Below are 12,690 nucleotides of genomic sequence, written 5' to 3' on the forward strand. Positions count from 1 at the left end.
ATAAAAGGACTAAACAAAAGATGACTGGAAATAGTAAAAGACCGGATTTTGCATTAGACTACCGGTGAAATGGTTTGAATAACCAACAAAACAAACCCGAACAAAACCCAAAAAACAAACTGGACAAAACTTACACAAACTGCTATGACAAAACGGAAAGATAAGTGGAAAGATATTGACACAAAACAATATCCGAACTACAATCCCAATAATCCGAACAAAAGAAATGACAACAAAATAAGCCACCAAATGCCTCTTTCTTGCTAACCAAGGAACGGAGCGTCCTCCCACTTTATTAAAAACTGGCATCTTAGCCACTGAGCTTCGCATCAGTATTGTCGAGACCATTACCAGTTTCAACCTCATCAACCTCCGTCGGCAAGTTCTCGAGGGGGTTCGAGTGCTCCATGTCACTGTTATTGATCACAATCCGCCCTTCTTGGATCATTCTTTCTATTTCTCTTTTCAAATCCCGACAGCTTTCAACATTGTGCCCCTGGACATTGGAATGGTATTCACACCTTTTAGAAGGGTCAAAGCTTCTTGCACGTGGGTCCACACGATTTGGAGGAATAGGTGCAATCATGTCATGATTCTTTAACTTCTCAAATAAGCTTTCATAGGACTCTCCTATTGGTGTAAAATTATCTTTCAACCTTTGCTCCCCATTATACCACTGGCTTGGATGTGGGTTATAGGGCATCTGAACATTTTGTGGAGACTTCTGGAGATTTTGTGATGCTCGTGCTCGCCTCCTGGGGTATTTTGGTGGCTGGACAACATACTGAGGTGGAGCGACAGAGTATTGAGCATCCTGAGGTGGATAGTACTGCTCAGGGGAGCCATAGAAAACCTGAGGAGGCTTCTCATACCTTCGAGATGTTCTCCTGGGACCTCTTCTAGACCCTGATGTCATCATGATTTCTTCAATCTCCTCATTTGTGTCGCTAAGATTATCTGACTCAACCCGGACAGCCTGAGTTGCGGCTTTAAGAACAGCTTGACTTATAATTTTGCCTGTCTTAAGACCATTCTCTACCATTTCTCCAATTTTGATTGCTTCCGAGAAGGTTTTGCCAACTGCGGACACCATGTTTTGAAAGTAATCTGGCTCTTGCGCTTGAAGGAAGACAGTAATTAGCTCGTGGTCATCCATGGGTGGCTTAACTCGAGCTGCTTGCTCTCTCCATTTTATGGCATATTCCCTGAAACTTTCACTTGGTTTCTTCTTCAGGTTTGAAAGGGAAATGCGGTCTGGGGGAATGTCGATGTTGTATTGGAACTGTCTGACAAAGGCCTGCGCCATGTCATCCCAGACATACCAGCGAGACGTGTCTTGATCCATAAACCATTCAGAGGCTACTCCCGTAAGGCTTTCCACAAAATAAGCCATCAACAATTTTTCATTTCTTCCTGCCCCTCTCAGTTGATTGCAATACCTTTTCAGGTGGGCTATGGGATCTCCATGTCCATCGTACTTTTCAAATTTTGGAGTCTTGAAACCAGGCGGCAAGTGGACATCGGGGAATATACATAGATCTTTGAAGGCAACACTCTTTTGGCCTGCCAACCCTTGCATGTTTTCCAACCATTGTTCTAAGCTTTTCACTCTTCGGGTCATTTCTTCCTGTACCATCTTTCGGGCAGGCTTCTCAGTTTTTGCAGCAAGATCAAACGAGTACGAGTGGTACTCAGGAGAGTGGTACTGCTCTTGTTGTGTCGCAAATTGTGACTCATGACGAGGAACCTTCCCACTCTGAGTCTCTGGAGCACTTGTAACAGCTTCGACGTTAGTTGTCATTTTCTTTGAGGCACAAACCAACCACCTCAACTTTCTTCACAATTCAAAACCAAATATGTTAGAATGGACTCAGTCGGTCCTTATTATTATCAATATATATATATATATTTATTTATTTATTTATTTACCTTTGTTTTTCTTTTTCTTTTTTTTTTCTCTTTTTTATCATTTTTTTTTGTGTGTGGTCGAATCTTATGGAGATTGCCTACGTATCATGACCCCGCATGAATCAGACCTTGCGTAGTTCGGACCAATAAAAGATAAACAATACTAAACACACATTTTTTTTTGTAAAATTTAAAACAAACTGGGTTTAAAGGATTTAAAGATTACTCACAAACTTGAAAATTAAACAACCCGCATGTTCTAATCAAAAGATTGGTAGACTCAAAAACAAAATTCCAGCTCCCTTTCTCTGTTCGACAAATGCAACCAAATGGTTATTTTTTGCAAATGTGGCCCCTTCCAAATTTCACATGAATTTTGAGGCCGGGGAGGATTATTTTGACACTTTAAAACTTGTCCATTCTTTTACGAAAATAACCTTTCGACAACTGAAAGATACTCTAAGGCTATTTCGGCAAGAACGGTTTAAGACGCGGCCGAAGCTGGCTCGGCTTATTATGACAAAAGACGGTATTCACATGACCGCTGACTCTTTGATTTTTTTTCTTTTCAAATTACAATAAAAGACTTGTCACGGCCTTCAGCGCCTCGGGGACGAAGATTTATAAGGCTGTGTGGGTCAACTTGGACCAAGAAATTCTAAACATGAACCGAAGGTGGCTATTTATGCAAAGTCAGCCTTCCGGCGTCCCTTTTGGGAACATTCGGCTATTTATGACAAAACAGCATCACCCGACTTCTTTATGACTCTTTTTATTGTTTTTCAAATTAGAAAACTCAATATTACAAACACGGCCTTTCAATGTCTCGGGGACGAAGATTTTTAGGCTGTCAACTGGACCAAGTCTTAAAAAATGACCCAAAGGTGGCTGTTTATGCAAAGTCAGCCTTCCGGCGTCCCTTTCGGGAACATTCGGCTATGTCTTGATAAAACAGCGTCACCTGACTTCTTTATGACAAAATTAAAATTTGACATATATTTTTTATTTATTTGTTTTTTGGCTATTTTAGCAAAAGGTGGGTTGGACATCACCCGACTTATTTATGACAAGATTAAAATTTTTGATTTTTAGCTATTTTAGCAAAAGGTGGGGTTGGACCCGATGAGGGTTGCCTACGTATCTCACATCCGGTGAGAATCAAACCCGCGTAGTTCGGTCGAATAAACTATTTTTGAGATGACCCTTTTCCATTTTCTGTTTTTATTTTTTTATTTTATTATTATTTTCACAACAATCAAATAGACTATTATTCTATTATTTTTCATTTATAACAAACAAACGAATTAACGAAAAACATAAAACATTCCTTCTTTTTGAGAAGGTGGGGGTTGGACCCGATGAGGGTTGCCTACGTATCTCACATCCGGTGAGAATCAAACCCGCGTAGTTCGGTCAAATAAGAATAAGTAGGCAAATAATAATAAGAAGATGAACTAACCTTTTTTTTTTGAATTTTCGTTTAAAAGAACTACTTTAAAAGAAGCAAGGAAATATTATTTTTTGATTGACTTTCTTTTTAAAAGAAAGACTAATATTTTTTGAGTTTTCATTTGCTCTTTTTTTTCTTTATTCTATAGAAGAAGAAGAAAATATTTTTTCGGAATTTTGCTTTTAATAAAAGGAATGCTTCTCAAAATGTTTTTTTTTGGATTTTGAATTTTCTTTTCAATTTTGAAAAAGAATCAAAATATTTTCGGATTTTTTTTTATTATATATACATGTTTTTTTTTATTTAAAACAATTAGAAAGAATTTCTAAAGAAATCAATAATGGAAAATATTTTTGGATTATTATAATTTCAGCATTTTCATAAACAAATAAATAAACATATTTTTAAAAACAAGACCCTTTTTTACTTTTTTTTTTATGGAAAGACAAACTATTTTTTGAAAAACAAAACAAAACAATGATGATTTTTTCTACTTTTCCTTTGTTGTTAATAAAACTAACTAATAAGACATATTTTCTTATTTTCTCAAAAATTCGGCAGAGTTTCGACACTACTTGGACATTTGTTTTTTTTTTCACATTTATAAACTGTTATTTTTCCTCTTTTCCACTATTTCTAACTTGTGGATGATGATGAAAACATACAAAATCTTTTTTTTTTGAATTTTTCAACGTTTTTTTTTATTTATATATATATATATATATATATATATATACATATATATTTTATTTTTTATATTTATTATATTTTCAAAAATGTGGCATGGGGGACATAGGGAATTTCAAGATTTCTTGGGTTCCGCAAATGTTCCCCATGTGCTTTTCCCAAAATGAAGCGTGGGAGACATAGTGGATTTCCAAGGCTTCTTGGATTCCACAAATGTTCCCCATGTGCTTTCCCAAAAAGCAAGCGTGGGGGACATAGGGAATTCCAAGAATTCTTGGATTCCACAAATGTTCCCCATGCTTTGATTAAAATAACATCATGCTGGAAAAACGTGCGGCCTTCTTATTTAAATGTGATCAACCTAACAAGGTGTGTTATTTGTCCGCAACTATTATTGGTCCGCCAAACGACCCATTCACCCTTGAATAAATACAACATGTAGCACATATGATGCCAAAAGATGGTCTATTATTTTCAGGTTGCTTGTCCTAGACGGACCCAACCCCTATGTTGAGTCCCCTAAGTCAAATGCACATGATGCAAATAAACGCTCCTACTAGGGATCCGGCATGTGGCTTTGTTACACTAAGTTCATAACCTGGGTATTTGTTCTAGACCTGGCTTACCCAAACGGACGGTTTGAGCCGAAGCGGGGGCAACGTACCGGGAGCACGAAAGTCTGCCCGGCCTAGTTACTTGTCCCAACTCCGTCTTATCTGGTATGACTTTAACAGAAAGGTGGGTCACGCGCACGTGTACACCATAAATTCAGAAGACTCAGAAAGAAGGGTTTCGTAGCAGTTTTATATACACAATTCAAATAATATTAAAGCGGTAAGAGCATCATTTAGCACATTAAGCATATATCATGTAAAAATCAGATAATAAATAAAGCCAAATAACAACAATTATTCTAAGCTCGAATTCTTAACCCTGAACCAGTGGTTCTGGGTCTTAGTCCCCAGTGGAGTCGCCAGAGCTGTCACACCTCCTTTTTCCGCACCCGAGGGGGCAGGGGGAGTTTTTCCAATTAAAGGACAATCGAAACGGGATTGGTTTATTTATTTCAGAGTCGCCACTTGGGAGATTTAGGGTGTCCCAAGTCACCAATTTTAATCCCGAATCGAGGAAAAGAATGACTCTATATTATGGTCTGCATACCAGAAATCCGGATAAGGAATTCTGTTAACCCGGGAGAAGGTGTTAGGCATTCCCGAGTTCCGTGGTTCTAGCACGGTCGCTCAACTGTTATATTCGGCTTATTTATCTGATTTTTAATACAATTATGAACCATGTGCAAATTTTATCTTTTAACCGCTTTATTAATTATTATTATTAAGAATGTGAACATCGCTTAAAACATGTCTTTGGACTGCGTCACATGAAATGCACCCACAATCCGGAACATATCTTATTTGACGTTTTGGGATTTGGATTTGGGTCGCATGAAATGCACACCCAAGTTTAAGAAAGTAAATTATTAAACACGCGCCTAAAGAGACAATCGCATTATTATTTCAGGAAGGCCACGAAATTCACTAAGCGGCCCTCTTGAATTCTAAGTAATTTTAAACAAGTATTTACTGAGGGCCCCGCAATTTGTATTTTTATTCGGCGAGGCTCATCTCATTCTTATTTTTTTAAGAATTTGCAACGTCATGGAAATGCATCTCGGGCCACGCCACAATCAATGCGCCCGTGACTAGAGACATATTTCGACTCCGTTGAGATTTGGAATTGGGTCACATAAATGTGCACCCGAGTTTAGGGAGATAACATTATTAAAGGCGCGCCTAAAGCAACTAGCGCATAATTTTTTTTTTGGGGTAAGACCGTGAAATTTGCTAAACGGCCCATCCCAGAATCTAAGTATTTGATACATATATTTTGTGAGGGCTCCGCAATCTGTATATTTTTTCCGGCGAGGCTCGTCTCATTTTATTTATTTTATTATTATTTTTTATTCATTTTTTTTATAATTATTTATTTATTTTTAAAGGATGCCATTTCTACGCCTTTAACAATACTAAACTTACGGCCTCTGTACAACTAAAATCTCATAACTTGTCAAGATTTAATAAAAGAAGCTAGGCGAATGAGTGTTTCGGGCGTAGTAACAACAGGTACTAATATTAATTTTGTCCAAATAAACTAAGACAATAATAACATAACACATTGAACGTAAATAATAACAATACTAATCTTGGGACTACTAATACAACTAAATCAAATGACATCAAGTAATCAATAATAACATAACACAAAAATGAACTAAAATGCATACGGTGAAACATAAGCAGAAAATTATCATATCAATTTTATATTGCATCTCAAACATTCAACGTAAGTTTATTTATCTAATACATCGAGGTTTACTAACCTTTGAACCTCGGCAAACTCAGGACGACAAACACGACCCCGACGGAACTCAAGCCGGACCTCCCTGAACGAGGAACAAAGACGAAACCTCGGAACAAACTCGGCGCACCGGACCTCGACTCAACCTTTGGACCTTGGACTGGAACTCGACCTCAACACAAGGTCGAGCAGCTCACCTCCATGAACTCCGGCTCAGCTAGTGGCGTGAAGCTGACGGACTGTTTAGTCGACGATTGTGGGGGTCGACGGGCAGTGTTCAATGGCTGGATTATGGTGGTTTGGACATTAGGGTGATGGTGTTGCGACGTGAGGGAGTAGAAGAACGTAGTGACAGCGATGCCACTGCTGGTTTTTTCCTGGTGGTTGACGGGGAGGGCTACTAGGGTTTTTGCTATGTTTTTTTTTGTGACGAAGAAGGCGACGGGGGGAGCTGGTTGCGACGAGGGGGCGACTGGGTTTTGGTCGTTGATGGTGGATTTGGACGAATGCAGCAGCAGCTCAGTTTGGGTGGAGCTGGAGCTTGCAGCGACGACAATGGCGGTTTGCGACGGGCCTGTTTGGTGGTATGTTTGGTGTTTTGGACGCGATGGTGATGCGAGGATGATAATGGAGTATGGTAACGGGCAGTAGGGGTGTTGGTCCGGTGCTGGGGGGAAGCTGTTTGGACGTGGGTTTTGGTAGGTGTTTGGGCGATGGTGTTTGGACGGGAGTGCTGGAGGAGTTGGTTGGGCGGTTATGGCGGAGAGGGAGTTGCCTGGGGGTTTTGGACGTGGGGAAGGTAACGAACCTGAGGAGGAGGGTCGTAGTTTGGACGAAGCAGGCAGTAGGGTTTCTTGGTTTTTTTCCCAGGAAGAAGACGGAGGAACAGTACCTGTTTTCCAAATTTTTCCCTAGTCCTGTTCGTTTCTTTTTCCCGTTTTTTCTTCAGGTTCTCTTTCTTTCTTCTTTATGAAGAAGAAAGGTGAACAGTGGTCCCCCCTTTCAAAAAATTTCAAAAGTCCCAAAATCCCTCAAAGTCTGTCCGTGTTTTGTAATGCTTTGCCCATGAAAATGAGCCCCACGCGTGGTGGGGTTCGAGGCATATGTCCCCCACGCGTGGTGGGGTTCCCCACGTGTCCTGGACACGGTTTATTATGGGCTAGGTCCGAAAATTAGGCCTAAAACCGGGTAGTTTGAACCCGAATATTATTCTTTTGCCCGGACCCGAGAAATAGAAACACGTTGCTTAACTAGTCCTATGTAAGCAAAATAACTACCAAAAATAAGACTAGTATTTAAACAAAACTATATCTTTTTAAATATTTTTCAAGGTTTAAAATAGCTACAAAATATTAATAAAACTATTTTTTGTAATTTTCGTTTTTTAAATATTAAGATAAAATATGAGGTAATATTTTTGTATTTTTTCAAAGTTAAAAATGCCTATAAAACTTTAATAGAATTATTATTTTTGTATTTTTTTCGAAATTATATAAGGTATAAAAATAAAGTGCAATTTTTGTATTTTTCAAGTTTATAAGAAATACATAAACTAAAATTTATATATATATTTTTTTTGAAATTTTCTTTTTGCAACGAAATAAAGTAAAAAAATAGTTAAAATAGCTATATTAGTCCTAAATTAGATATTTTAAGCTAAGAGCGTAAAAATTCCCGGGGAGGGTCAAAAATCACGTGCTTACACATAGGTCTGAGCGATTAGATCTGAATCGCCTAAAGAGTTTTTGGCCCATCAAGAACGACCTAAGGAACATTAGTCTTCGCCTCGCCATGACCATTCCTCATTTTAGGGTATTTTAGGGCCATAAAATTTTTAATTCCGTACAATTCCTAGATTTTTCGTGTGTTACACGCCATTTACATGGGTCTGGACGATTGGACCCGAATCACCTAAAAAAATTTCGGCAATAAAAAATGACCTAAGAAATACTAGTCATCGTTTACTCATTATTTGGCATTTTAGGCCCACAAAACTGGAATTCTGGTTGATTCCCAGATTTTTGTGTGTTATAGCCCATGCCATCTGCATAGTTCGAGCGACCAGACCCGAGTCGCCATTTTACCGTCCCATAAAAAATGATCTAAGGAATATTAGTCATTGCCTTGCCATGACCGTTCCTCGTGTTTTGTGTTTTACGACCGTAAAACTGGAATTCTACCCGATATCCAGAATTTTCAGTTTGCGAGGCCATAAAAAATAACCTAATGAACAATAATCATGGCTTCAGCATGACCGTTCCTCTTCTTTTGGCATTTTAGGGATAAAAAACTGAAATTCTGGTCGATTTACAAATTTTCGTGTGCTATAGTTCACGTCATCTACATGAATCCGGGTTAACCTGATCCGAATTGCCTAAAAGGAATCAAAACAAATAAAAGAATTCACAATCCCAGTAAAGATGTTTACCTTTCCGTTTGTATTGATTCTTTTCTCATTCTTTGTGTTGGAGTCAACTCTTGTAGGCTGTAGCACAATGTACGACGCTGATGGTGCCTGCAACTTTAATCCTGCACTTGTGCCATGTACAACTTGCTTGTATGGCCATTAATGAATACCATACTAAATCTGCAAAGTTTGGGCGCCATGTCAATGATTTGTCTCATTTTTTTATTTTTTAAATATATAGATACTTTTTTGCAAAAAACTCATAAGAGATGCTACGTAGGCACTGGTGATGCTCATTATTAAAGTTGTACAACATCAGTTCCATGTAGTGTTGACTAAGTCAGTAGTATAGCTAGTTTTTAGCTTCAAGTTGTTATTTTGTTATTGTTAGTTGCAATATTTTTCCTAGTTTCTAGAGTTCAGATATCTTTTCCTAAAGTTTAGGAGAGTTTGTTTAGTGGGATAACATGTTCAAACTAATTTGTAAGCCTATATAAGGCCATCCGTGAATTGAATAAACTATCCAATTATTTTCTTCCACAAAAATTTCAATTCTACTTTCAGTTATTCTTTTTAATATTGAGCTTGCAATTCTATTTTGATTCTTCACTCATGACATGCTACGTAGAGAACCTTCAATACATCATAAGAGATGGACCAAGCAATGCATAACTCAAATAAGTCCATACAAATTTGCTGAAAGATAAAGTTATTCTACTTTCTTTGAACCCAAATCTGATAAATCTTGACAATCAGATTTGCTACTATGATTTCTCACTGTATCATTTTTTTTATTCTATAAAGTTAATGAGGAATGTATTAATTATTTAAGATACCTTACTTTTTCTGATTTTTGATCTTATAGTCAAGTCGTGAGGCACAATTTGCGACCCTGATGGCGCAAACCTTTACCTAGGGATCGTAGCACATAAACGTTTTTAAGGACTAAGATATACGAGGATGTCAATTATCATAATGTAGGGTCTAAGTTTTCTTTTTTTTTTTTTTTTGCATCTAATAGAGTATAATTTTTTTTAATCATCACGATAACTTGATTTACAATAATATGTACTCTATTTACTTTTACTTGACACGTTTTGATTTTTCACGCCCTTTAAGAAAAAATGATTGAAATGCATAATTTACCATGATACCTATATTAATTGATGCATATTTTATTGGATTTGAGAAAATGATTTGAAATGAGCAATAAATACTGTGGGTATAACAGGAAAAAAAAATTGTCTTCTCTTAACATGCATAAAGTGAAAAGTAAAAATGAAAATCTATTTTTAGTATACATGTCAAACAAAAGTGAACGGAGGAGATGACAAATTGCTAAATGGCAATAGTTACAAAATTCTTCAATTACTCTTTTTGCATAACAAAAACACTGGTCTCTCTTGTAAGTATTGGGTCTATACTTCACCACCTAAAGCATTGGCCGAAGTCTTTTTAAGGAGTTTGGTTGTCATTTATCCATTTAAATTAAAGGGAAAATAAGTGAACGCCATTACAGCGAGATGCTTTAGGGTGCTATTTCTTAGAAAAATAAAGTAGTTAAATACCCTCGAGGATTTCAAACTCTAGCTTCACTAAAACTTGAGCTTTCTTTTCCACTAATGTCGAAAAACGAAATAAACATAAGCTATTTACAAAAAATAAAAAAATACTCCATTTGAATCTAAAGTCAAGTCGTGATTGGGATAAGAAAATAGAAAGTTATTTATACTCCAGATCAAGCCGTGATTGGAATGAGATAATAGAAAAGTATGATAGTACATGAGTAACATCAAGTTGGAAATTAAGGGAAGGAAATTAGAGAAAGAACTGAAGAATATCCAAATATTCTTTACGTCCAAATTTGATAGTTATTTAACGTCATCGAGATGACGGCCATGTTCAAGTTTTCCACAAATATTGAGAAAAGAAAGAAGAAGACACAAACTGTGTTTGGTATTATTATAGTTTTTTCTTTTAGAGAATTGATTGTACATATAAGAAATATAATATAAGATTTAGAAATAAGATTATTAGAAAAATCAAACATCAAAGTATTTATTTTAAATTCTTTTTCCAATGGACATTCCCATTCTGAAAAAAAAGAGATATAAATATGGAAGTAAAAATTAATCAGATCGTTAAATGTAGAAAATATTAATTAACACATTAACCATAACCAGTCTACTTTATTTAACAAAAAGCACATCTGATAGATCAAAAAAGTGTTTAACTTCATGCATTGACAATTTAAAATTATTTTGCAACATCAGGTAAAACTATTTTACAACAATTGGTAACTGCATATATAAGTTTAATATGGTAACCTAGAAAATAGGATAAATTATCTATAACAGGATATATTACATTGATATTACCATGTCAAAAAATTTAGTAAGTACATGAATAATCACCGTGAAATCTTCAAGATTTCTCCTATAAATACCCTTGGTAGTAAATCTAGTTTTTCCATTCAAGATACAACATTTCTCCTATAGTCATGGGATTTGTTCTCTTTTCACAATTGCCTTCATTTCTTCTTGTCTCTACACTTCTCTTATTCCTAGTAATATCCCACTCTTGCCGTGCCCAAAATTCTCAACAAGACTATTTGGATGCCCATAACACAGCTCGTGCAGATGTAGGTGTAGAACCTTTGACCTGGGACGACCAGGTAGCAGCCTATGTGCAAAATTATGCTTCCCAATTGGCTGCAGATTGTAACCTCGTACATTCTCATGGTCAATACGGCGAAAACCTAGCTGAGGGAAGTGGCGATTTCATGACGGCTGCTAAGGCCGTTGAGATGTGGGTCGATGAGAAACAGTATTATGACCATGACTCAAATACTTGTGCACAAGGACAGGTGTGTGGACACTATACTCAGGTGGTTTGGCGTAACTCGGTTCGTGTTGGATGTGCTAGGGTTCAGTGTAACAATGGAGGATATGTTGTCTCTTGCAACTATGATCCTCCAGGTAATTATAGAGGCGAAAGTCCATACTAATTGAAACGACCTACGTCCATTTCACGTTAATATGTATGGATTGTTCTGCTTGATATCAAGAACTTAAATAATTGCTCTAAAAAGCAACTTAAAGTCAAGTATATAGTAATAGTACTATATTTGTAATCCTCTGAAGTGGATCTATAAAAAGACCAAGTGGTCATAATTAAGGGGAAAAATATGAGTTGATGATCAGCTTGATGTATGATCTGATATTATTATGAACACTTTTGTACTCATACGAATCATGTGTTGATGGTCTAGCTACTTGCGATATTACGAGCAAAATTCTTAACTACATGCCTTAGGAACAAGCTTACACAGTTCATATAATCTACTAGAGGGCCAAAAACATGAAAATTACCAATTTAGATGGTAGGAGGATATTGAAAGTGGAGCAGCTAGTTTTAATAACTGACCGTTAGTCTTAAAATTGACGGTATAAAAATATTTACATAATCAGGTCATTTATAAGGTAATTATAGGTAAATATTTATGACGAATTCTCAATAGTAATCTGAAAAAAAATTGTAACTAACCTATTATACTAAAACTACTATAATAGGTTAGATTACATTAATCATGTCATTAGAAGATCTTTAATTTACATTGTATGTTTATACAATAATAACAACAAACCAGAAAAATCTCACAAGTGGAGTATGATTGTTTAGCACAGTACAGTCACATAACCATCTGGTAAGCAGATGAAATTCACAACATTAGGAGTTTTTGGCCCGAATTCTAGTTTTTGGCCCTTAAACGCTAAAAAACGAGTAACAATCATGCCTAGGCGGTGCCTATTATTCATTAGATCATTTTTGATGGCCCTGCAATTTAGGCGATCCAGGTTTGGGCGCCCCTATGCAGGAG

The 12,690-nt window shown here is 36.6% G+C and overlaps 1 protein-coding gene across 1 annotated transcript; it reads left to right on the forward strand.

Annotated features, from left to right (window-relative positions):
• Positions 1-11,272: 11,272 nt before the first annotated feature.
• Positions 11,273-12,058, forward strand: LOC104244693 (pathogenesis-related protein 1A). The gene has a single exon (XM_009800164.2). It carries the CDS (start codon positions 11,311-11,313, stop codon positions 11,815-11,817), a length of 507 nt encoding a protein of 168 aa, XP_009798466.2. The 5' UTR covers positions 11,273-11,310; the 3' UTR covers positions 11,818-12,058.
• Positions 12,059-12,690: the final 632 nt, after the last annotated feature.

This window comes from Nicotiana sylvestris, chromosome 12, assembly GCF_000393655.2.
Source record: "Nicotiana sylvestris chromosome 12, ASM39365v2, whole genome shotgun sequence".
NCBI classification, from domain to species: Eukaryota; Viridiplantae; Streptophyta; class Magnoliopsida; order Solanales; family Solanaceae; genus Nicotiana; species Nicotiana sylvestris.